This window comes from Epinephelus lanceolatus, chromosome 14, assembly GCF_041903045.1.
Source record: "Epinephelus lanceolatus isolate andai-2023 chromosome 14, ASM4190304v1, whole genome shotgun sequence".
Lineage (NCBI taxonomy): Eukaryota > Metazoa > Chordata > Actinopteri > Perciformes > Serranidae > Epinephelus > Epinephelus lanceolatus.
This window is the reverse complement of record NC_135747.1, coordinates 29,004,788-29,032,706: the sequence shown is the minus strand read 5'-3', so window position 1 is coordinate 29,032,706 and position 27,919 is coordinate 29,004,788. Positions and strand designations below refer to the sequence as shown.

The 27,919-nt window shown below is 40.3% G+C and overlaps 1 protein-coding gene across 1 annotated transcript in view; it reads left to right on the top strand.

The window, feature by feature from the left end:
- Positions 1 to 27,919, top strand: part of mgat4a (alpha-1,3-mannosyl-glycoprotein 4-beta-N-acetylglucosaminyltransferase A) — a 48,365-nt gene that overhangs the window by 4,375 nt on the left and 16,071 nt on the right. The window contains exons 2-3 of the mRNA XM_033617692.2: positions 16,954 to 17,121; positions 18,113 to 18,253. Of these exons, the coding sequence (XP_033473583.1) occupies positions 16,954 to 17,121; positions 18,113 to 18,253 (309 nt within the window). The remainder of the gene's footprint in view (positions 1 to 16,953; positions 17,122 to 18,112; positions 18,254 to 27,919) is intronic.

The window sequence follows — 27,919 nt, the reverse complement described above, 5'->3', positions numbered from 1 at the left end:
AAACATATCTGCATTCAGGCTCTTGACTGCGTTGTATGATTTAGTCATTGTAGTCTATAAGACGGTTGTTTCGGGGGGCTGTTGTGGTTGAGAGGTAATCTTGGGCGACGTTTTTATTTATTTATTTATTTATTTTTTTGTCTGACCCTTTGCTTCCGACAGCCTGTCTTGTTCCTGGTCACTTGACTGCTGTGAATGAGAGCTGTGCCAGTCAGCTGTCCAAACACTCCATGTTGAATGACTCTCCAGAATGTGTACTTCTCTGTCAGAGTCCGCCTCATCCCCCGGGGAGAGGCCGCTCTCTGGTATCTCCCTGGTTATATCTCAGATAGACCTTAACTATATTGTTGTTAATGCAGGATAGATATGAATAGCAATGAAGGAGATAAAAGGTGGGACAAAATTTTGACGTAGTGCGATAATTCCTATTGTGATCGGCTCAAATAAGATAAACAAACTTGCTAACGACTACACAATCTACAAGAACAAGAACCTCCTGAACATAAAGCACACTGTTGACATAGCAAACATGCATTAACCACCTCATTTGTTGGCAACCTTTTGTGAAGACAGTGGCGCTACCATCACCACATTATGCCGCCACAAATTGCTTTTAAAAACAATTTTCTTTCCCCTTCAGGCGTAATTAGTTACTCAGGTTTTTTTTTCAGGAACTCTCATTAAAATCAAGAATTTCACAAGCGATATCTACAATTTCACAGGAACATGAGTCAGTCTCACAAAGCAGTCATCACACACACACACGGACTCTAATTAAAACAGTCACAGGTGTTATTGAAATATCAGTAAGTAGAGCTTTGAAATGCCACAGAGGAGCGAATGTCCCTGACTTCACTTTGATTTGCAGTTCTTACAGTGGTAAGGTGTCTTCTAGGGATGATCCTAATGACGTGTTCCTTGATGTTTGAACAGAAGCCTAAACTCAGACTAGTTGACCAGTCTTACAGTAAGAGAACACGCAGGAAACAGTCAAAATTGAGCACAATTCAATGTATAAGGTTAAACACCATACAAAATATTGCATTAAAGAGCCCATTTGAAATTGTCAGTCATGTTTTTCAATAACCAAATTGTATTTTAATTCCACCGAAACGTGTGGCACTTTGCACAGTATCCTAACATGATGAAAACTCAGTAAATTCAAGTTAAAAACATTTATTGAAAACAATATTCTTGAGGAAAATGCCTGATTATTACAACAGCATTTTCATAGGATACACAATCATATAGCAAACAATTGATCTTACTGTTAAAAAAAATCATTGGAACATGTGCTGATATGTAATTTAAGTGTGCACATCAATAAAAGAAAATATTAGAAAGTTTCTTTTTTTGATCAAGGTCTTTTTTATTGTCATATAGAAGTGGGCAACTTGAACACAGAACAGTTAAATCAAATCTCTGTATATACTCACCCCTGACTACTGGACCATTAGTAAATTTACATGCAGCATACATTCATACAAATAAGTAAATGAATAAATAGATAAATTTAAATAAACATGTACATTTACAGTTTCACATTTACATAACCAGCAACATAAATGCCAGATAGAGGAAAGTGAAATGAAGAAATGCAGATAGCAATACATAAAGGAAAAAAGAAAAATAAATAAATAAAATAAAATAATTATAAAAAATGACACTTGGATTACATAGATATGTTGGTAGCTGACATACCTTTTACAAAAGAAATTAATGGCTGCCAGGTGGTATACAATTTCCTCGTGGACCCCTTAATAGTATATCTATTTTTTTCTAGGTGGATGTGATGCATAATTTTAATAGTAAGTTAACCAATTGTTTCTGATGCTGACTAGCAACGGTAGCCATGTTTAATCTACGAGTCAGCTCACAGCATTTAGGCAGTTTTTCCATTGCAAACTAAATGCTAATGCTAAACTTTTACAGTTGCTATGGTAAGTTAAAAGTTAAGTTCATTTAAAAATGCCAGAATGCAGTACCAACTAAAAAAATAAATTAAAAATATGTTTTGTATTTGTTGTTTTACCAAGGACTGACTAACTGAGGTCAAAAATAATCTTTTCACTGACTCTGACCAAGATAACAATCAAAAACAGTGAGTTATTGATGGGCGTAAATAATACCGTGTAAATAGCCAAGTACAATCACATGGTAAATCTCATGCTTTACTTAAACTCATCCATCCATCAGGCCTTTTCTTATCTCTCAGTGGTGCATGTGATATGTCTTGACTAATGAATTGAATGTCATTGTGGTGACCAGCATCCATTGGTTTATCAGTAGCATGAGCTTACAGGACATATCCATAATGTAGGAAAGTGAACTGTATCACATCTTTATTGTTATTAAAGGTATAAAATTCAATTAGAAGTTTAAGTTTAAGTTCAGAATGACGTGTTGAAGGTGTTTCTACATGATAACCTTGTTAGTATTTCGATTTCACTAAGTTATAAGTGTATTAAAGCTGTCTCTGTGATATCCAGCTGTGATCTGAGACGACTCTCAGATGTTTATTGTCACAGCAGATTTGCTGAGAATTACAGTAAAAGTTACCAAGCACAAACACTTCCTTTTTGAAAATGTGACTTCCTCCATACGTTCCACTTCCTTTGTGTTTGAAGGCATGGTTTTCTTAAGTCATCACATCATTGCGAACACAATGGGCCAAAAATAGCAGCAGTGATTGCAGTTAAAGGGGCTAATGGAGCCGCCAGATAACGAAGGTGTTAGGCAAGATACATGGTTTATTAGTTAGAACAGGAGAGAGTATGGCTTGTACGTTGTGTTCCCTCATTTGCAGTGTCTGGTTGTGTGTGTGTGTATGTGTGTGTGTGTGTGTGTGTGTGTGTGTGTGTGTGTGTGTGTGTACCCATTTGGTTTGTGTGCACTGTGGGGTAGGGCAATCTGCCAGACAACTCCTAAGTGGCCTGGAAGGAAGAGAAGAGTAGAGAGGCCAAATCTTAAAAGAGAGAGGATGAGAAGAGCCTGAGGTGGGCTGTATGATGGAGAGAAAGGATGAGAGTGCTGACAAGGCACTGAGACTGTGGGATAAGTTTTTTATTTTTTATATTTTGTACCCTGCTTAGTCACAAACACCCACCTTCCTTTATCCCAGACAGCCTTTACTCTGTCCAAACAGGAACAGGCGTCTTTGGCCGTTCGTGAGTTAACAATCCCCGTTGTTTCCCACCTCGTGCTTCTGCTCACTTCCTGTATTGCACACTGCTATTCATTCATTCATTCATTCATGCATGTTGCTTCTGTTTTTCTGGAAAGAATTCCCAGACGGCACACAGTTTCTCCTCAGCGTCAGGGAGGAGAGATGGTGGTTGTTTTGTGCTCTTTGTTGATTAATCTGTGGCATAAGCTTGCTGTGTGTACAACGATCAGTTTGTAGTTTGTGTGTATGTGGTCTTGCATACCTACAGGCATTGTGGCAGCTGTGCTCAAGATGATGGCTTTGTCACTCAACAAAAACAAGGAGTTAACAAGTTAAAGGCCAGAAATATTTCACAGGGATTCATAAATTCTGGGTTAATCTGTCCATTATTTTCTTGGTTAGAGTTTGGGTAAAGCAAAAATAAATGTGCTTTGAGTTTGTCACACCACAAAAAAATGTAATAAACCACCCAGCCAGGTTGGAATGATTTAAAAAAAGGCCAAGTATATAAAGTTAGGTTTCAAAATCATGAAAAAATAAGAAGTATTCTCTGCTCTAAAACGCTGGGGTTTAGTCGACTAGTCGCCCGCATGTTTACAATATTAATCAAATTATTTATTTTGGGCGGGGCAACACAATGGTTTGAGTTGAAGGTGTGAGAAAGAACAGTATCAGTAACATTGTTAACACTGTGCTACATTACAGAGAAATACAAAACCGTACTAATGAACCTTCATTAATATAGGCCTATATTTTATCTACAAGTGCACGTCACACACTGAGCGAGCCGCCTGTTAATGACGCTGTGGGCTAATGGGCATGTAGCTACTTCCATGTTTCAGATGATACGTCATGTTTGTAGTCGACCAATGAAGATGAGTTTACATATCACCTTGGGTTCGTTCTTCACCTTCTCAAAATGATCCCACACTTTGAATTTCCTGCCCGACATGTTATTAACTAGCCTGTGGAATAACCCCAGGTACCAGCCCTAGAAATTAACGTGACTCCTGACTGACTGCTGAGTGTGACCTCTTCCTGTGTCTGTCCTTTCAAATTAAATTCCCACATGGTCCAGTCATATAGGTTTTGATTTATTTTGACAAGGCGCAGCTCCTAATAGAGTTTCACATTTGTTTTATTTATATTTTTTTGTTTTGTTATTCTGCAACTAAGCAACCAATGAAATCTTGCTGACTAATGACCTCTCTTGTTGAGTAATGTTTGGCCTACTATTAGGGGGCAGCCCTTGAAGTGACAGACTTTCATAGCAGCTAACCAGTAGCACAGCACAAACACATAAGGCTGAAGAACGCTGCTCCACAACGACAGACTCTTCTTATAACGTGGGGGAGAGGTTATGTTAAGAATGGGGCAGTGATTTCAGGGCTGCCAAAAAATCGTGGACACAAAAATGGTGTAAAACAGATTCATGATCCAACACCACAATTCAGTACTAGACAGTTCACAGTCTTGTCACATTTTTCCAACAAGTATTTGTTGAAATTTTATCAGAAATCACTGATTTTGCTTAATCTGGACTTTAATTGATTAATCGTTTGTCAATAAGATTCAGAAAATTGTGAAAAATGGACTCTGTTATTTCCCAGTGCTCAAGGTGATGTGTTAAATGACATGTTTTATCCAACCAACAGCCTGTAAATTTAAAGCTTTTCAATTTATATCCATGTATGAGAAAGAACTCAAGTTCCCACATTTAAGAAGCATGTTTCCCTTTTTTGCTAAAAATAAATATATAACAAAAACGATTATCTGATTATGAATTTTCCGTCGATCCACTAATTGATTAATAGACTAATCGTTGCAACTCTACTGCACACAGACAGTCCATGCAGACTCTCACTGTTCTGAGGAAATGACATAATTTTCATCATGTGAATCCTCGTGGCTGTGCAGATGTGGTTTCAGATTTTAGTTTAAGGGCAGATTTCCCCCAGTTTCCTACTGCAGCTGCTTAACACAGTGCTCTAAGATAACCACAAAGTAATTCACTGTTACTTGGTCATACAATACATTCTCGTTTAAAAACGTATCAGCTGAAATCAATGCCAAGACTGTTCACTTCTGTCAGTACATGATAGTTGAAATGAGAGATATAGCTTTTTGGGGAACTATTAGAGAAAATAGTAAGGGCTTCAAGTACATTTTTTGTTATCTCTGTGCCAGCTGTTGTCTTGATGAATTTATTAATAGTTTTGCTTATAAAATGACAAAATTAATTTTAAAATGCCCATTATAATTTCCCAGAGCCCAAGGCAACATTTTCAGATTGCTTTTTTTTTTTTTTTAGACTCAAAGTTATTCAGTTGTCTGTCACATTGAAAAGGAAAAGCACAAATTCCTGACACCTGAGAAGCTGTAAATGTTTGATATCTGTACTTGGAAAAATAAATGAAATTACTTGCGGATCATTTCCTGTTAATCAGCTGATCTTTAAATCGACTAATTGCTCCAGCTCTAAAATTAGCTTTTGGAGTGGACTCTCCAGGCTCCCACAGGATATCATTATACAATTGATTGGTGACATCCCTGAAAGTGGAGTTTCCAAAAAAAGAGTGATAGCCTGGCTGATAGAAGCCGTACAGGAGCCAAGTGGAGCCAGAGGAGTGGAAGTAAGCAGAGCTGGGCCACGCTCTCAGCTCTGTGCTGTCAGACAGCATGCTCTGCCACAAAGAGACACAGCAGGCTGCAGGAGCTTATCATGACTTACTGCACAGTTAAAGGGGAAGTGTGGGTGGAGGTCACAAGAAACAATGAGCCCACGGCGAGGAAGCAAAATGAAGAATCTGGGTTGGAAAGTTGCCAAGAGGGCAAAAATTAATCCAGCCCTCTTTTGATGCTACTTTTCTTTTTGACCTCACAGCCCTGCACTTAAGTTTAAAAGTGAAGTGAAAGGGTTGTGGTGTATTGAGAAGGGAAAAAAAAGGACAGAATGAGACAAAGGTGTGCGTTTTCTCTTTCTGCAAACTACAGGGAAGCGTTCAGGGAGTATCACTCGCCTACTCATGGATCGACTTGCACTTCTCCTCAGGAAAATACCACCAAAGATCAATACTACTACTCTGTGTGTGTGTGTGTGTGTGTGTGCAGTATCATTTATGTGTGCTGGTGTGCGCGTTTTTTCTCTGTGAAGATAAGTGTTGCAAGATTTATACCTAGTGAGACTGTTTAACCAAAAATGTTCAGTTTATATTAACTAGTTTCACTCAAAACTAGCACATTGATTGGATCTTTTCTGTCCAGCGGATACAAGCGCCACACAATATATAGCTTTTCCTGTTTTTATCCTATTAATCTCAAGTTCATTTTTGCACCATCTGTCCTACTTTAGAGATGACATCCTGGTTAAATGCTTTGTGTTGCACATAGCAGCTGCACAGTACAACCACGTGGCTGGCAGGTGCATCACTTGAGGGTCTCCATACATGAGATAATGCATGGGGGCATGTTTTGCATACATGTGCATCTTATTCCGACAGCATGTGCGGCAGGTGGAATCTGTAGCTCATCTGAGTTCATTAGAACAGGCTCAATGACACGGCGTCTTTTCAGCAACCCAAACAAGTTTAAGGACAGTTAGATTTGTTAAGGTTGCTTATTTCACAGTCTAATGCGAATAAAAGCTGAAGTGCTTTTGAGGTAAATTGGCTTTCTGTCAGAGCGCCGAGACAGTCTGCTGAGATGGAAATTAGGTGGGAAAAAAAGTATTTTGATAAATGGGACTTCTGGCAAAGTGCCCCGATTCAGAGTTTAAATAGGGTGCATTAAAAGGAGGAAGGACAAAGAGTTTCAGTGAACGTGAACTCAGGATGATAATTTTGGCTCAACACCTGATAACTGCCTTTGTAGAGATAGAAATAAAAGTGTGTGTTGCCATATACAAAGGAAATAGTAGCATCAACGTTTCCAAGAAAAACTGAATTCTCTATGAGTGTTGGATTCCTCAGAATAGACTCTTTCACCAGCCTATGCTATAAGGCACTAACACATGACATGCCTTACTGGCTTTTCTGTAGTGCTTTGACCCTTTCATCCATTTCTTGCCAGGTTTTGTTGCACTGAAGTCGGGACACTTGGCGGGCAGAATCACAGTTTAAAGGAACAGTGCAGTATTTTGAGCTGGAGTTTATTCAGTCTTTTGCAGAGAGCTAGATGAGAAGATTGATGCCACTCATGTCTATACAGTAAATAGGAAGCAGACTAACATAGCTTAGCACAAAGATCTGAATCAAGGGGAAACAGCTAGTCTGGCTCAGTCATTTTCTGACATTTTCTTGTAAAGGCACATTGTTTAAGATGTCTTAAAATGTCATTTTTCTGTCAGCACCACAAACAAAAACTCCTTTTATTCCCGTTTTGTTGGGGTGGGGGCAGAAAACTCCAAACCTCAGCAGATAAAACCACATCCATGGCTACAATAGAAATTTATTTATTTTTTTTTGGTAATTTGGGTTAATTGACCTTGAAACACAATTTCCACTGAACAGCTGGTGTTGAGTCATCTGTAGTTCTAGGGGAATTTAGCTAAGCCTGTATTTCAAGGAAAATGAATCATGAATTTGAGAGATCACTCTGTTAAGTACCTCTTTTGTTGTAATATCTAAGTTATACTATGCAGGATTGTAGATTACTGTTTGGAAACACGCTCAGCAGCAAAAGTGAAGGTAAAAACCAACCACAGATTCACTATCCTTTGGTGTTTCGCTTCACTGTATTCGCGTTTTTTTTTCCCTTTGGTTCTGTGCAGTGGTTTTTTGATGTGTCACACATCAGTAATTCCCACACGGAAACAGCTACAAATAGGTTCCCCGTGAAGGTTTTTTTTTTAAGTTGAATTAAATTGTATTAAATTAAATTAAAATAAATTGAATTAAATAATTTTTTGCCTCTTTATTAGGAAATGGGTGCACACAACATCCTGATACAGTCAATTAAAAATTCATTCATAACTTTTTGTATAGGCCCAGTTGAATATTGCAATAATAATGTGTGTTTATCACACCAGTTTGCCATGTGTTGCTACCTCTTTACAAAGCCCTGACCTCGCCTGAGCGTTGGGGGTATATGTCCATAAATGTCCCAAGCACAGACAACAGACAGAGGTCAGAGTCTTTACCTATACTGCCTGTAAAATACATAACCAAACACTTCTAGTGGGTCACAAGTGATAATTGAGAGGGATTGCTTTGGTTTGGGTCTGTACATCATTGTTTTTCCTGCATAGTACATATTTAAGGAATGAAAAATAGTGCTTATACTATGTATAGCATGTTAATTAATTCAGACATATAGTTGAGGTTTGATGTCTTTTTTCATCCAGAATTTAAGTATTTGAGCCCTTTTCTAGTCCTTTAACCAATGTGCTTTCACACTCAGTGTCATATTCACCCATTTACACATATATTTATACGCTGGTGGCCGAGGCTACTGTTCAGGGGTCACCTGCTGCTCACAATCACAATCACACGTTGACGACACAGCCACAAGGAGCAGTTCGGGGTTCTGTATCTTGTCCAGACAAACTGTAAAAGAACATTGGACAGCATTAAGTGGGCAGTTGTATATTTCAAAGTGAAAAATGTGCTTGAAAAGTCAAACTTTAGCTTTAACGAAGACATCTGCATATTATGTGCTGCAACTCTCTCACTCATGCAAACGTAAACTGCACAAGTTCTTCATCAGCACTCGCGAGTCCGCAGTCAGCAGCATGCATCAGCAAGGGAGAGCGAGGTCGAGGACAAGATCACTGCGAGGGCTTTTGATGAACTAATGGATCGACTGATAAAACTCTTAACACCCTGGTGAGTTCATGGTTGGATTTCTGTAAAGTATTTCTCAGCACTAGGATCATCCTTGTCCGCTGTTGTGAGGTTCAGACGACGGGAGTTTGAAGGTGCTGCCTGTCAGCTCTCCCTCTCTAACGTTTAGTTCGCAAATACCTAAACGCTGTAACTGAGGTCATAGTGAGTAAGCACAGTGTTGTAACAACAGCAAGCATGTTGTGACTATGAATCAACAAGTGCATTTAAACATTGTTTGCAAAGGAGAGCTTTAAGTGCATGTTTACAGCAACAGTTGGTAACCTCTATAAAAATAACTGAAACTGTCACTGTGTTCTGAAGTACATGAGACAGTCTGTGAAAAAAATCATGTCCCTCCTCCTCCTCCTCCTCCTCCTCCTCTTCAACTGCCTCTAATAGCATTCATTCAAATTTACTGTGGCGCACCAAAAACAATCAATCAGAGCCGAGGAGTCTCTAATGCACCTGTCAATCACTTGCCAAACTAAGCAGCGCTGATCAAACACAGATTGTCATACTGCATCGCCTCAGATGTTTTCAGAAACATATTTTAGTGTACTGTTCAGCTGTTACATGAGAAAGTTTGCAACCCTGGCCGCTGTGTCCGAAACAGTTCAGCCAACACAAAGCACCACTGACCAGCCGTAACCAACTTCCTCATTTCACAGCTAAACACCACACTAAAATATGCTGCTGTAAACATCTGAGGGGAGAGATGGGCAGTAACACTATCTTGAGCTATATGTGGTCAGCGATGCCCAGTTTGACCGCCGTTCATGACGAGCAGTGATCGACATAATTGACAACTGTGTTAGAGACTCCTCAGCTCTGATTGGCTGTCTTCATTCTTGTACAGTAAGGCCATTAGAAGCACTGCAAGGCAACAGAGTAGGCAGAGGAATAGGATTTTTGTCACTGATTGTCTGCCTCAGTTAGTGCCGTGTGAATATAGGGAAAGTTACAGCATATAGAATTTTTTTTAATATAAAAGTGAACAACTGCTTTAATATATAAGTCTTCTAACTTCTGATTCATTTATGATACAATCTATAGTCAGTTTATGAACACGATCACATTTGTTCTCATCCAGATGTACTCATTGAGTCCAGACATTACAAAAGAGGATTTCTATTCATATTTTGGATGATTAAATCACAGTTTTTTTCACGTGAGTAACCGAAACAAGTTCACACAGCCAGTTTCTGAAGCATGGAGTATTAGATGCCTTCCAGTCCTTTAAAATGAGTTATTTGGCTAGCACCATGCCCATTGAAAGAGCTGTCTGCATGATAGAAGTGTTAAAGAGTCCTTTAAACATCCAGAAAGAGCCAAGTCCGTCAGGAGAGAGTGACCTATGATAAACCCCAGAAAAAAAAATCATGACTAGAATGACTAGATTAGTGAACAGCTCCAGAATAAGTGCAAAGTATATTGTTGTTTGACTTGCATTTGTCACAGATTGGAGATACAGAAGGGTGAAATTTGTTTCTTTGTTCCTCTTTGCTGGGAAAGACGTTTTGCAGATGTGTTGTATGTTTACAGGAGCTTAATTAAAGAAACACATGAACAACACATAACCAAATACAAGCTTCTTACAAGGTCTTGAATAAGTGTGCACATCTGTTTGTAGTTCAAACTTCAATTTAAAGCAGATACAGTCAGACGCCTCCTTGTTTCATCTATCATCTTCATCTGAACTTTTTTTTAGCAGCAACATGTGGTTGGCACAAATTTGCAAGAGTCAGTTTTGCAATCATGTCGCAGTACACATGTGGGCACTTGCTAAATAGAACATAATGTTTTTGTCATGTATGCCCAAACTGATGCCATGACTGTATCTGTATCTTTAAAAACAGACTGTTGTTGTATTTAACTCTCGTTAATCAGCTCATTTTGAACATATAATTTATTTCCCATCATCTGTTTTGTTAGGCAACACGTGGTCAGTGTTGGGGAGTAACTAGTTACATTATCAAATTAGAAAATGAGGAAATATATGGGTGGCTGTGGCTCAGAAGGTAGAGCGGGTCGTCCACTAATCGGAAGAGCAGTGGCTTGATCCTTGGTTCCTCCAGTCTGCATGTCGAAGCATCCTTGAGCAAGATACTGAACCCCAAATTGCTGGCGATGGCTGTTCCATCGGAACCTTGTATGGTAGCCTCGGCCACCAGTGTGTGAAGGTGACTGTGGTGTAAAAAGGGCTTTGAGTGGTCAGAAGACTAGAAAAGTGCTTATATGTAATTAATTTACGGTTAATTTACAAAATGTTGGTGATTACAAAGGGGTTAACATCCAAATATGTTCAATTCTGTTTAAAACTTAGAGTAGAAAATAACATTTGTTCTGTTGCTTTGTATTTTTTCGCCTATTCATGGACATTTTTCAGCTTTATTGGCCAGTTTAAGGGTTCATTATAAAAGTAATCAAAAAGTACTCAAACCTAATATAAAAGAAATAAGTTTCATTGCGTATTACATTTTAAAAGGGTGTCTAGTAATCTGTAAACTATGATATTGTAAAAGTAACCTTTACGTTAATCACGACATGGCTGCTGTGTACATGAGTGATGTCTATTTGCCTGACTCCATTTTACAACTTTTTTTTTTTTAGGTAATACTCTGAAGTACCACTTATCATCTTATTTAATAGATTAGAGCATCCTTACACAGAACTGAACCTTTGGTAAATGAGAATTAGCACATTAACTTAAAATTTGCCAAATGAAAGACTTTATAAGGAACAGCATCGCTCCCTTTTGGCCTGAAGTGTGTGTGTGTGTGTGTGTGTGTGTGTGTGCTTCTCCGTGGGTGAGTGTGAGGCCTTGAGTCTGTTCATTTTAAAGGCTAGTTGTCTGAACCCCCATTATATCTCTGACTCCCCATTCCTCCCACGTATCTCATTAATAAATCAAATGAACTGAGCAAAGGAACCAAGGATGACACGTCAAGGCACAATATCACAGGAATGCCAAGGCAGTGTAGGCCAGGAAAGATGTGCAGATGATAATGTAGAAAGTTCGACACATAATGGACAATAAAAAAAACATTGAAATGAGAATGTGGACGTAAGGGATGAGGCGATGTTAAGATATGAGGCTGGATGGAAACAGAATAAAGGAGAGGTTGTTGCTCAGAGGTAGAGTGTAGCCACTTAGCCCTTCCCCCACCACTCATGGATCTGGAGAGCAGAGAAGAATAATGAGATTGTATAGATGTGCTCCAGACCTCAGGTAATTGTTAAATGCGTTACGTGTACCCAGTCAGTCATCCATTGGCTGCATACCAGTAGAGTATTTCCCCCATTCACAACGCTACTTGAGTTTTACGTTGATTTGTTTAAGAGAAAGGTTCTGTATGTTCTGTTATTTGAAGCCAAGGTCAAGTCTTGTTTTGCAGCAATGAAAGCATATCAAAGGTGACATTTAACTAAAATGTCAGGAGACTTGTGTAAACACTGCCCAGCGTACTTGGCATTAACACACTGCTCAGGTAATGAGAGAGGCACTTCCCTGAAAGAGAAGGTGGTTTTACTCGATATATGCAAACGCTGACAGTTTCACCTCTCTATACGTCTGTGCAGGGGATACATATAGCTAAATAGGAACCTTATATACTTATTGTTTTTGCTCCTGTGGCGCTCTCTGTGTTTTTGTTTCTTTGCACAGTGGGATTACAGGTGTGGTTTCATCTCAGCAGGCCTGGAGTCCTCCAATCAAAGGAGTGAGGTGAAGATGAAAGTCTGTTTCTGGTTTGAAGCTGCCCTTTTCATGAGGTTCTGGGCCAAATGACAGCATCTGTCTGTGTGTCTTAGAGATCAACATTCAGGAGGAACAACATGGTTCTGTGTGAAAGAGGAGCCGGGCAGAGTGGATGGACAATAGCTCAGTCAGAGAGGGAGTGATGGAGAGGCGGAGATAAAGGGAGCCTGGGTTTTGTTGTAGTGAAGGGCTCTCCGAAAGGGCACGATAAATCTACCCAGGGAGGAAGATCAGAGACTGGCCAAACCCACAACCCCACCTAGCACACACACACACACACATACACCTGAGATGTTCTTTGTACTCTCCCTGTAACCTCATGAATTTTGGAACAAAATCAAGTCTGTACTTCTAATATTGACACTAAGGGTCTTTTCACACTTGAAAGTCTGAACCAAATTCTCACTTTCGTTACATTGTGCACATTTTATTTGTTTAGTTTTGGTTTCCACATTGCAGCTATGCGAGTCCACTAAAGAACTATACATTGTATACACCATCCTGTCGACATGACGTACATGAGCTCTCCCGTCCTCTTGTCTCCTTAGAAAATCATTTAAAAAGTGTTGCAGTTTTTGTGAGTCGTATCCTCCGCTACCCATGTGCTGATTTTGTTATGTTGCATTGTTCATGGACAAACTGAAACCCACACTTTAAATTTACTATCAGTTGACAGCTTAACGGCTAATTTCTTTCTGTTCTGGTTGCAGCCATTGTCATTTTATCTGTTGCTCAAGCACACACACTACACATCAGGTGCTACACCACTCTTATCACAAGACGATTGCCTGCTAAAACTTCCTATAATTGGTCAAGAAGTTTGATCTGGACCAAGACCACTTCTTCTAGGGTGCTTTCACACCTGCCCTGTTTGGTTCAGTTCAGTCAAACTCAAGTTCGTTTGCCCCCTAAGTGCAGTTCGTTTGGGCAGGTGTGAACACAGCAATTGCATGCAGATGCGCACCAAAACAACCGGACCGAGACCTTCTTGAAGAGGTGGTCTCGGTGCAATTACAAACAAATTCTAGTGCGGTTTGTTTGTGGTGAGTACGTGTTCCGACCTGGATCTGAACCAACTGCAGTCACATGACACATTGTTTGGGTTAAACATGAGCATGTTACAGTCCTGGGGCCTCATTTATAAAAGAGTGCTTAGGATTCATACTAAAAGTTGATGTGCGCCCAAAAGCTGAAAATGGCATGCGCCAAAAAATAATCTGATTTATAAAACCGTGTGCACGCACACTTGCACGCAATGTTCTCTTTATAAATCACAGACCTCCTGGAGTTGTGCGCACCCAGATCCGCCTCATATTCCGCTCTCTACACGCCCTAGTTCAACCATAAATGGTCATGCAAATCACCTCATGAATGCGATCTGCATATAAATAAGCCGGCATGCGAGTGTTCTCTAGTTGTGAGTCACGGCGACGGGTGAGAAACAAACCAAAAAAGGGAATTTCTCCGAGACTGTGCTCGAGACCCTTTAACGGGAGGTGGAGGACTGAAGAAAGGTTTTATTTGGTGGCTACAGCAGCGGGATCACTAATAAAGCAAAAAAAGTGGCAACACATCAGCGCTGCTGATGCTGTCAGCTGTGTCTGTGGGACTGCACGGACAGTGACAGAGAAAAAAAAAGTGGTCTGATCTAAAGGTAGACCAAATATTTCTACTCCTTTACCAACCTGTAGTTAATGTGTTGCTTTTAAATTTGAGGATGTTTGACATTGATGAGCGACATAAAGAATCACATTTATTAAAGGTGGAGGCAAAAAGGAGTATGTGCCAGTGCCATCTTGCACAATTACGCACGAGGGTCACCGCAGTATTTATATGTTTATGGCAATTAGTCTGATCAGACACCCAGCCTGAATTACAGCATGAACCAGTGGTATCCCTGTCCCAAAATACAATGTGTAATTTGAAATACAATTCAAAGATGAAAGTGTAATAGGCGAACACGTTTCTTCATGCCGGTTTTGTCATGAACAGCACATGTCTAAGTAGGGCTGATGAAATGAGTGTAACGGTTGTGCTTAATGGCTGTATTTCGAGACATGATAAATGCACTGGAAATATTTAGCTAAATACATAAATATATTCCATGCAGTCGCGCCATCCTCTTCCCCTCCTGCGCTCACAGAGTGGACAATGAGACGTTAGAGGCAGTGCGGATTAAATACGTATTTAGAAAGAATTTCAATTCAGGATTTGAGTTGGATTTTACAACATTTTTATGAAACAATTATCACTCACTCCAAGCGCAAAATAAGGCTGCTGGATTTAATTTCAATGACAACGTGGATCTAAGGTGGATATAGCATGACATTAAATTTGTGTGAGACATCAATAAAAATCTGACTCCGCTTCACCTCGCCATCTGCATCGCCACTTCCCAGTGTCTCCAAAATGTGCGCACGCATGACTCAGAGTTTGCTTACAGGTACGCACATTCTCCCGCCAAGTTTATTTTTATAAATCACAACCTTTGCGTGGGAAGTGGCATACGCCACTTTCAAGCCCCGTTTTTGTGCGTAAGTAAGCTTTATAAATGAGGCCCCTGGAGGATTATTAATGTGCACCTCCCCCTGTATTGCCTTAATATGCACATTCAGCACATCCAATGCATCAAAACATTGTTTTCTAGTTGGAGCCACGCCTCATTTTCTGTGTGGTTTGACTGAAATGAACAATGACAGCAATATAGTCCACGATGAGCAGCGCCAAAATCAACCTGCGTAGTTGTCCCTCCATTGTGACATTAGAAAGTGTCACATTTATCTTTCAAGTGTACTCTTCTTCAACGTTTTGTTTACTTCCTGGATTTTTCCCACATGGAAATTCTGACCAATCACGAGCAGCTTTCTTGCACAAGGCATTTTGTCTGGTCCTCTTGTAAATGCTTCCGTGAGAACATGAACCAACTCTAGGCAATTATACAACTTTATAACAAAAGTAGTCCCTGATTCGGACCAAAGCAAGACAACTCTAGGTCTGAAAGCACCCTTATAGACAAAGGTTTGGTTGTCTGGACTATGGTGTAGGGGAGGTGTCACACCTGTAATTTTGGTTTGGATCAAACTGAAAAATTAGAAAGTCCGGACCAAACGTGGTAATTGTGAAAGGGCCCTGAGACAAGCTTTTTAGGCTTATCAATCATTGTCACACGCATGCTTTCTTGGCTTTGAATCATCACTATGATATCATATTTACTATGATAAACTTTATTTAAATTACATTTTTTTTAAAAGGTTACTAAGTACTTACACAACACCAAAGCAATGAAATGGTCAGGTAAAAGACAACAAAAATACGTAAATAGAAAAGAAACCCAACACAAGTCACACTGCAGGAGGAACTCACTGTACTGTGACCAGCTCATTTCATGTATCTATGATCTCACCCAGCCAGCAGACCACAGCTACTCCCTTTTCCGCAGAATTTCACTGCCTCTTCTTTCAAACTCCTACACCGACTGCTAAACTTCTGCGTCCTGATAAGAGCCCTCCAAGGGGCAGGTTTTCTCACATGTTCACTGTAAACTGCCTCTAAACCACAAAAGTAATTTTCAGTTAAAAAACACGCTGCCGGTGAATAGCTGCCTGCTCCTGAGTGCTGTGTTATTGTCGATTATATCATCATGTAGTGCTGCAGTTGCCCAGAGATTTGAGGAGCAGGTGTGGGACAAATGCTGTAAATCCCTGTACAATCTTAGAAATTCTGGTGATGAAATTGAAAAAGTAGCTCCTTTCCCCTCAGCCGCTTCTCTTGAAGTACTCCACAGATCCAATGCACTTCTGCTCCAAAGTGCTCCAGTAAACCTGATCAGAAAAGGTCAGATTAGAACTGTCTGTACTGAGCAGCTGCCAGGTGTGAGTGTTTGTAATCATATGAATGTGAGAGCTGAGAAAGAGCACTCACTGCTCAGTTAACATTACGGATTACAGTCTCTGAAACTGGCACCATAGTGAAATAGGAAGATGTGAATTCACAGACTTGAAAATTCTTAACCACCCTGATAGACTTACTATACTGCTCTCTTCCAAGTGTTGGATCTGCCATGTCTGTGTAGATGTTTTTACTTCGTGGCTGAACCCTGCCTCTTGGAGCTGAAAGTGGTCCTTCTATCAGATCATTGTTTCATTTTCAATTTCTGGAACTTTATGTACCGCCTGCTAAAGCACCCTACCTTTATTTTTTCTTCACAGAGAAGCTGATAGCATACCAGCGGGAGTTCCATGCCTTGAAAGAGCGCCTTCGAGTGGCCGAGCACAGGACGCTGCAGCGTTCGTCTGAGCTCAACAACATCCTCGAGCAGTTCAGACGCGCCATCGCTGAGACAAACAGCAGCAAAGATGCTCTCACAAACTTCTCAGGTAAATGACGAACACACAAAGACTCACTAACTCTAACTGAGCTTTTACACTCAACTGATGTTAGAGTTAGCGCTTGTTGATTCGGAGCCGCCATTACTGTTTTGCAAACTGTGGCCTGCATTTTACCTCAACTAGAGCAGTCTCTGATTGGCTGCTAACCTTGTCACCCAGGGTGTGAATCCCTGATTGGCCCCTTTTGAATTTCTGGAAAGTGTTTGGAGCAACACTGAGTCCAGAGTAATACAGAGAGCGAAACAGGTCTTGTCATTAGGATGGTCTAACCAGGTGATTCCTCACAGGCTTCTATTGTTAAATTTGTCCCAGTCAACCCTCACAACCACCCAGTGGGTGGAAACACAGCAATCACAAAACCATTTCACTCCTTGGCACAGCACCTAATTAAAAAAAAACCGTAAAAGTTGAGTTTGCAGTTTTGTTTTTAAGCTTATGTTGCACATCGTCTGCCAGTTTTAAAATGAAAACTTCATTTTATATTCAGTGGCGTTATAATGCCAGTGTTATGCTTCTGAAACTGAAAATTATCTGTCAATTTACTTTTATCTGAATTACTATTACGGCAGTTGTTGTGCTTGTTCGATCATTTTTTTTAGATTTTAATTTTCTATCGAAAATGGAAAGTCAATTAGATGATATGAACTGTCTTATATCTGGTAGCAGTGGACTATTGCAAAGCATCAAACCCTGCATAAGGGAAATACAGTATGAACGTGTACACCATGCAGTATGGTATAAGTCACAAGCAGAAACAGGGTCCTGCAGCCAGAGAGAATTCATATACTCATAAAACCGTCAGATTTTCTGCTGTGTATAGTTGGATATTTTATTCATCGATCCTGTGTTATAGCATCACTGTTCCACCAGAGCACATTAACAGGTGGTGCTTTATAAGTCAGCATAATTTCACTCCTGTCTCCATTTGATGAAACCAAGAAGAGGCCCTAACTTTCCTTCTCTGTGCGCTTGCTTTCAGATGAGACGCAGAAACTACTGAAGGAGCTCGCAAATAGGAAACCTCTCCAGGTGCCAAATATCTACCACCACCTGCCTCATCTACTCAACAATGAGGGCAGCCTGCACCCCGCCGTGCAGGTTGGTCTCGGCCGCACAGGAGGTGAGAAGCACATATACGCACGCAGCACATTCAGCACAGCAGTAACTTCCCTGATTAATGAGGCTTTTTCTTCAGAATATACGTGCTACACAAACAATATAAAACCTCCAGAGATCCTCATTACACCAGGGACAGAATCAAGCCTCAACAAGTTTTCAGTTGGTGACTTGTTCACAACAAGTATCCCCTCTGGACTGAGCTTTGCATGAGGATCATTCTGAAGATCTTCACAAGGAGATGATTATAGTGTATGTACAGTGTAAATTTCCCATTTACTTTACAAGTTATGTATCCTGTCTCTTAGCTCGATCGAACAGGGATTTCCCTTTTGCTTTCACATCTCTATTCTGCTTTATATTTATGACTTGCACTTTGTGTTTGCACATCTGTTGTCCATCTCTCTTTTATTGAACCTGAGAGTTGCACTGTAATGTTTTGAGAAGTGCTATACAAAGCAAGCTCACGTCAGGAAACACTCCTTCACTACTAGTTCAGTGAGGACTCTACAAAACTTTTACAAGGCTCACAAAAGCCCCATTTCCTCCGAGCAGTACAGTTCAGTTCAGTACGCTTTTTTCCCGTTTCCAGTGTAAAGACTTGTGGATGGTACTAATGGAACCATTCTGTACCATCCCCATTTTGGGTCGCCCCTCTGTTGGGGTACCTAGCACATAGATCTGGTACTAAAAGGTGGAGCTGTGAACACTGCAGTTCGTTAATTGGTCAATAGCAGACGGTCACTCACTCTAAATGAGGTGCAGACTTCCATCTGTGTCATCGGTAATGAGGAAATACAGTGAGTGCTGGACGGAGCAGTGAATGACAACAACCCCGCCCACATTTAAGAGTACTGTTTGCAGTGGAAACGCTAGGGTCTAGGTACCATGTCTGAAGGGTTACTCTTGGCTCCAGAAGTACCATATTGAAAGTGTTTGGTGGAAATGGGGCTTAAAGTGCAACATGTCCTGTCAAACCTGCTGTCTGTCATTAGCCTCATTGCTCATATGGATTTTTCTCTCTTCTTTCACTCCTTTCTGTCAACTCCTATTTTCAGCTTCCCCATTTTTATTTCTAAATGTTTCTCTCTGTCACCCCTCAGCATGTGACCTCTGCTATATCAAGTCCTCTCCAAGAGGATTACTTATTTGGCATTGTGAGTGTGATGGGTGGAGTGAATTTGGGGCGCAGGTTTGGGGGCTGAACAGCTCAAGTGGTTTCCACATTCCTAATGACAATGACCTAGGGGGAAGAACAGAGGCCCCAGACAAATTAGAGGAAGGGAAGGAGGAACATGTTGGGAACAAATGGGAGTTTCTTGTCCCTGGCCTGTAGCCTGTTTGATCAATGAGTACAAGGTATTCCCACAGGATACAAAGAAAAATGCGAGGCCTATCATTGCCATCTCTTAGTCATCTCCAGTCTGTCTGGTTCCTTGACAGGTGGGCAGGTACTTTTCACCTTTAAGACTCTTCTTGGCTCTCCCTAGAGACCGTCTAGCCGCTGATAATGTCAGAGTTTGTGGCTGCCCACTGCTTTGTTCTCACCAGCTTCCCACTCTAAACACTATCACTTGTGTTTGCTGGAATGCACAGCCAAGCTGGAGGTACTGCTACTGGGAAGTGATTGTGGAAATCTGCGGTGGTGGTGGGTCGCAGAAACACATGACTGCCTCTGAGGCGTTTTTCCCCTCTGCTTTCCATGGATGACATACTTGATTAGCCACTGGCTATCATGCCTTTAGATTACCCTTTTTTTTCTATCGCTCATTGTTCCTCTTCAGGGCCAGACACACAAAACTGACATCAAAGAGGTGGTGGTGAAGAAGGCTGATTGTTGCTTCTCCTCACGTCGGCCAAAACGTTATACTCCACACACTGCAAAGACTAAAGCCCACGGCCAACTAGCACGTACGTTTTGCACCTGCGTGAGAGGAAATAACTCTCCTTACCAGCAGGTGGCAGTAGTCTGTGTAAATCATTAAAAAAGGGAACCTGGAAGACGCAACAGGACAGATTCAAGATGCTAGTTAGCCAGTTAGCACACTAACAACACAACCTGATGTTAAATGTACAAAGGATAATTACCGTGCGCTAATGAACGATAATACAAACAATTACAAACCAGAGCTCGATGGCTAAAACAAAAATCTTACTTCATATAACAAGATGGTCTCCATCTCACACCCTCTTTACTTAAGCCCTTTGTTTGCTTTCCTCACTTCCATTTCTCTTCTTGAGCACTGAGCTTAACTGCTTTCATTCACCTACAGGCTCCACCAGCTCTGACGCCAATCCAACATGCAGAATCAGCCAAAAAACTGCTGGCAAGGGCCAACTATTGCCAACAGACACTCACCAACGGCCCTACATTGACCAACGGCTGACTGTCAGCTTGGTGTGTGTCAGGGCCCTTAGTCTACCTCTGTCTTTCCTTTAAATTTCCCCCTCGTTCTTTGCTGGTCTAAGCACATCTGACATTGGGATATTTATAGCTGCGCAAATTAGGACATCATCTCACTTTAAATTGAACAAGGATTATGGGACGAAACAGTTCAGAGAGCTCTGTTCTAAAACTGAAACGGTTGGAGCGGAGCCCGACTGGAGCCCCTTTCAGACAGAAACCAACAAAAGAGCATTATTGTAAAGGCAGCCCTGCTCGTTCCAAACGCACATACGGCCTTTAGCAAGCCACCAGCTTGCCAACTTGTGCCCTTTTACGTGCAGTCAGTACATATTATGTTGCCAAGCAACACCAACATTTGTCTACACTGATCAGCTAATAAACATGTCACAAGATACAGTTGAAGATGTTTTTCTCCCCAATTTCGATTTCCTTGTGCTGCAGACGCTGCTGTCTTCTGTCAGCTTGAGGAGAGTGTAGAGAGAGTCGTGTATCTGAACCTGCGAGGACCAAACACATGTAAAGGTTCTCACACTCTCCCTCAGATCTAACCGCTCTCCATGCAGGCTTCATGACTAAACACTAGCTGTTGCCAGTGCTTTGACACCTCGCTGGCTTCCCACTCTCTGCTGCTAATTGCTCTGCCAATTGTATTTGTTATTATGCAGCAGTGGTTTTTGCTTCTGTGTGAAAGAGGCATCAATTGACAGTAACGTGAACTTCGTATTGCACATTTTGTTGTTTCTCTGCTGGTTAACCTGTATCATATTTATTGTCTCTGATATCATAGCTTATACACAATCGGCAGAGGGTCCAGTTCAAGAGAAACCTTTTATTCTTCTCATGACTCAGTCAGCCTGAAGAGGGGAATTTGTGATCTCAGTTCATTAATCAAACACAATCTAATCAACAAGAGCTAATCTGAGACAAGTTACACCTCCTGAGGCTTCTAACACAGGAGGCCTTTTTGCTAAGATGCATCAGCAAACACAAACCAAAGATTTCAACCACCACCGACTTCCCTTGAATTTCAAAGAACACCACCTCCTTTTTGTTTTGAGTGGGCTCTGAGGCTAGCTGCATCTCTGCAATGCAACACTGAGGGAGAAAATAGGACATGATTCTATTCTCTAGCTGTAAGCAGTAACACATGTCACAGCAGCTTTGCATGCAAATCTGTTTCTTGGTGCATTTCACCTTAAGATATCTACACGCAGTGTCACAATCACGACTACCCACTTGTTGTTGACATTGGAATATAATGATTAGGTTAGTTGTTTACTCACGCCCAAGAAGTGGGTGCTTTGTGATGCTTGTCAGGCAGTGTGCATGTGCGACCTCTGTCTATATTCGCCTTTCACCTACGGGCTGTGAAGCTCACACTGTTGATCATGTGTTTAAAAGGGAATATTGTCAATTCCGTAACATCAGTGGTGAAACTCTGGGCCAAAACCGATGTTTGAAATAATTTATTGATAGCTCATGTGTTGTTTCTTCCCACTTTTTGTGCCAGAGAAATCTTTATTATAAGAAAATAACTCAGCAAGTTGTTCAACCCTTCATTACACAGTCTTTGAATGAGCACAAATTCAACCTTGCAAATTTATAAAACACCCTTCAATAAAGTCTTTCACATCAAAAACATTTGAATGAATAATTGCCTCAAAAGCCTTTTAAATGTATGTAATACATCATAATTCCCCCTCTAATATCTGTTTTATATTGCTGTAAAAACATTGACAAATTTCTCTTTCAAATAACTGTATTTAAAAAAAATAAATAAATTAAAAAAATTCCAAGATTATGTTTGCACACATCATGTTCACGTTAAAACTGACCTTCGCCCTGTCGTCATTTTTACTGAAAAGACCTTGAACGCATCATATCGTAACTCAATGCAGCCTCCGTCAGCAATTAATTCTGGTTACCTGCTGCTATGCTAACGTTAACTAGCTCTCCTCCTGCTGATTTTAATGTAGATTTGTTGTTAACAGTGAAGCATTATCAGGGAAAGTGCATCCTCTAACGCGCTAATAGTGAGTTTATTGCGTCCTTTTGTCCCGACGGCGTCCCAGGGAAGATCTCTGTTCTCTCCAAACATGTTTTCTATCCTCCCCGGGACAGTGGGACGCCGTTTGTCTCATGCTCTGCTTTTAAGTCTGTCCAAAATTGATGCGACACAGCAGAAAAATATCGGAAAACAATTAAGATTGACAACAATTGACAATTAAGATGACATTCACCAGTGGCGAATGTCATCTTAATTGTCAATAGACCTATGGCAGTCAACAAGGCCGATACCAGTGTTCAGCTGATAAATCTCTGCATTCCTGTCTCATTGGTGAAGCTGTTTTGTGCAGTGTTAAATCGCAAACAAGCAGAGCCAACACAACAAGGAGTAATATGACTGTTTCTGCAAAGGTCCCCAGTACATCGCTGGTCGGATGATTCACCCCATATAATGGGGAGTAGGATTTATGACGGCTCTGACTGGTTATAAATGGCTTTTTTTTTTTTAACCAGGCACCTTGAGTTGGAGATTCAATTTATTGAATGAACCACTTAAGTAACAAGATCCTATAAATTTAAAATGTGAGCGACGTGACCATTTTTACAAAAATGAAAGGATTATGAATATGTTATCTACTCAGGTTGTGGATTGTCTACACACATACAAAGTGCAGCTTGAAAGCTCAAAAGTTTCAATATCGCACCCAGATTACTCAGGATGCCTCTCATCCCAGGTAGCAGCACTTCTCTTCATGAGAAAAACATAATTGGTATAATAACATGAGACCCATTGATGCCTGAATTACCCCAAATCATGACAGTCATGCTTTTTTAAATTTCACCAAAGTAAGGTTTTAGTTAATCATTAAAAAGGGCTTCTTTTTCAATAATGTCATATCAAAAGCAAACATTTATTTGGTTGTATAGATACAAACAAACAAACAAACAAGGACATCAAATATGCATAAAACACAGCTTCAAACAACAACAACAACAAATAAAACCCCTCCTGCTTTTGAGGATAGAGCAAATAGACATTGCTTCCTTTTGTCTCTCACAAGAATACATTTTTATTATACTTCATCCACATCTTTCATATTTAATTAATAATTTTTCGACCTCTAAGGCAAGACAGTTTTATTTATAAAGCATATTTCATACTCAGGTAGGTTCGATGTGCCGTACAGAGAAGTTAAAACAACACAGAACAAAAGTACAATTCAACTCAAAGCTAAAACAACACAATACAAAATTGCAATTTTAATCAAAGTTGACAACTAAATACAAAGATAAAACAGTATAATTGAAAAACAGTAAAAGAATGAGCAAAAAATATTTAAAACATTTAGCCTCCAAACCTTAAACAATGGATGGACATAATCAAGGATATATATAAAACGGAGAAGATGACTTTTTTCCTGAGGTATAGAGTTGTAATATTCTTCAGAAAATAGGAGAAGTGGACTGTCCTTATTTCAGAAGACATGGACACAGCTTCACTGTGAATGTCTGGACATTAAAAGGACATTTAACACATGGACTCATGAATACCTAACTGGTTTGGGTTTTAAAATCATTTAGTCAAAAGTGTTACAGAATAATGAGTTTTTGAGTTTGGATTTAAAAACTGCAATGGTTGGGGCATTTCTCTAAAACTGATATAACAAATAATATATTTTCTCTCTAAATCCTAGATATATATTTTCTATGGTGTTTACCATGGACTCCTACTTTGGTTATTTGTTACATTTGAAAAAAGCACATAAAAAACTAAAGCAGGATTTTTACTTCTGCATGTAACTCTTGACCTCCTGTTTGTTTTTGTAAGCTGAAACCATTTCCCTGAGTAAAAAAGGAAGTGTTTATTTACTTTAATTTCACATATAAGAAACAATAAATTGTGAAGACAATAAAGCCTCCACAAAAATAGCATTTTAAGTCGTGTGTGATTTATTCTGGCTTCATATGCGCAGAGGAAATCTCCACTATTTGCTAGGCTAATTTATACAATGTAAAATGCCATAGGCTTGTGCTATTAATGTTAGCGTGTTGTATTTGTTTGGAAAACGTTTTTAGTATAAGACAGTTGTTTTGTCAGTGAACCCTTGTGAGTTGTAATGGAGCAGAATTTTGTACCGTTACCTTTGTTAAATGTTGCTGTTGTCCCTGGTTTCATATGAGTAGAGGAAAAGTCCGCTAGCTGCTAGGCTAATTTATACAATGTGAAATGTCATAGGCTTGTGCTAAAAACATTAGGATGTTGTATTTGTGGGGAAAATGTGTCCAGATAAAGACAATTGTTTGTCTGTGAATGCTGTGAGTTATAGTGAAGCTGATTTGTGTACTTGTGTTTGAAATTGTATATTAAGTCATGTTTAATGTGTGTTTTGGGTGTGATTTGAATGAACTAAACTTTATAGTACCTGAAAGAAACCCCGCTGCCAACTAGTGTTTTGGAGGTGTAACTGCAGAGTGACACAGATGCACCACCGCACAAGTATAAATGCTCACAACGGTGTAGGCCAGGTGTGTAGGCTAGGACGTAGCTGGTGCTGAAGTATAAATCCTGCTTAAGTCCTTAAGTCAAAGTGAGTGTTTTTGCCTGCACACATGCCTGCGTCATTATTCCCACCATAAGCAAAGATCCAGTGAGGTCAGCTTCTTTCTTACCTCAATGTTAAATCTAAATAATGTGTATGAAAATAAACATTTCCATACTATGTTCAAGCAAATTATGAAGCTGAAATTATGTATGTATTTTGCTGGATGTTATAAACACAGCCAAACACCAGCTCTGTTTCGTGCATGGCATACCAGATCAGTCCTTTTCACAGATGTGACAGAGAAGCGGGCAGAAATGTAGATTGTTTTGCCTTTTTTATTTTTTTCCCTGAAGGACATGAAAGGATGACAGAGTGAGGCGTCAAGGCTGATCAAGGGACACGGGGAGGGGCAGTCTCGGAGTTGGTCGTGCCCGCGCCGCACTTGCATGCATTATCACTCATTCACTGTCTGCCACCCTCCCTTATTCTGTCACTCTCTGTCTCTTTTCCTTCCTCCCACATTCTCCTTTCATCCTCGACCTACTTTCTTGGTGGTGGTGGGTGTCGCTATACGACACAGAGCTTAGTGCGAGAAACACAAAGCAAAACTGGGACAGATTCTCCACGCTGCACAGATCGCTCTGCACCCTTTCTCTAGTCTACCGTGATGCTCGCTCATTCTGCACCTCAAGTTTGTTTTGTTGAGGCCCCCCTTGTGCCCCCGCATCAGCTCAGTCAGCATGCCACGGCTTTTAAACTCATACACACACACGCATGCATCCATTAGCCCTGGTCCATGTGTTTCACGATCATTACTGTGCCTATAGGGCAAGTTGTCTGTAACCTCCAATAATACAACACTTGACCTTGTTTTCCTTTTCTCTGGGATAGTGAAACATTACAGAAACCTGCCCACTGATTGTCACCATAGGTTTTGAATTTTGTAAGTCTACCATGTATGGAGGAAACAAAAGCTAAACATGAAGAGCACACAGGCTAATAGGAAATCTCACAATGCTGTCTTGACTTATTTTCTTAAGCATAAGGAAAAAACACTGATTCGCTGTCACATAACCGGCCTGATAACTTGCTCATCTTCGCATTTGCAGTCACATCAGCAGAAGTGTGGCCTCGCTGTACGCTCTCCGCTCTCCGCTCTCCGCTCTCTCATTTCCTCGTGAAAGTGATCATTGTATCCTAGCGAGTAAAATGAACTGGTTTTAGGCCGGCAACAGTCTGCTGTGGGTACTCTCTCAACACTAGAGAAGAGGCTGTCTGTTTAGCTGCAACCACCATCGAGCGATAAGGAGATAACAATAGTCGCTGTCTTTTCCTGTCAGCTATGTGTTGCTGTTGTCTCCCTTCAACAGCCTGTCCTCAGCTGAATGTAATATCTGTGACCTCTCTGTGCTCACAGATCATCATCAGCCTAATGTTTGCGATCAGTGGGTTTTGCTGACGTGAGACGGAAGTTGGAGCATCTTTAGCTTCTGTACTGTGACGTATTTCCCAGTTAAACAGAATATTTGCGTGGTGTACAGTTACAATAGGTATATAAGTCAAATCTTAGGTGTTGATTGGACTGCTCAAAAGTCGGCTAGCTTAGAGTTTAGTACGAGACGGAGCTTCATTGAAGTCTGCTGCTAAGCATATTGTTAGCTCCACACACCTCCCTTATCATTAGATCAGGAGAATGACGAAGGAGAGGAGAAGGAAATTAAACCTGCCACATTGTTTTGGAAATGAAAACAAATGTTTTTCCCCACTGATATCCAGACACACATCTCTTTCTCTTTCTCTCTTCATATTGCTCTGTTAGCTGCTACAACCCACAAACGATGAAGTGCGGTTTAATATAACTGGTGTCGCCAGCTAGTTGTCCTACGTCTTGTTTAATTGGATGAACTTTTGTAAATGCAGGAAGAGTCATCAAACATTTGACACAGTTTTACCTGCTTTTATAGAAAGAGAAAAGACAGGGACTTTGATGTAAAGTGATAAATGATCAGTTACCACAGGGACACTGGATGAAAACTGGGACAATGTATTTTTCATTTCACTGGCTCGCTGAGTTGACTGACAAATCAACTGATGACAGTTTAGATTGATTGATTAATCATTTGGTCATTTAACAAGTAAAAAACAACCAACTTCTCACAGTGTAGGATGCTGATTTTCTTGACCATTAGCTTGAAAAAAATAAACACCACATTTTAATGTTTTGACAGACTCATTTTTAATAAAGTAATTGAAGCTTCTCCGCAGCTCTTGTCCAAATGTGTTCACGTCTGGCTCCACAAAACTAAGATGGCGACAGCTGAACTTGAGACCTCAAAACAGCAGTCCACAAACCAGTTGGTGATGTCACAGTAGCTACATCCTTTATTTTTACTCTCTGGTCATTTCCCCTTTGGGGGAAAAGAAACTTGTGTCACACAAAGACAGAAACAGGAAAATGCAGAAAAGCTCTGATGGAGGCTCTGTGCCAAAACATATAAGTATAGTTTTATTGAATTTTATTTTTTTGGAATATACTAATTTGATTTTGGGTCTAGCACTCCTCTTACTTAGAATCCCATTGTTGAAGCCCAGCTTCCTTTTTTAAGACAGTTGCAAAACATTTATTAGACATGTCCATTAAACAAACGTTAGTTTAACAAGAAATAAATGCATACAAACTTGTCAAAATTGACCATTCGTTTTTCCATATATA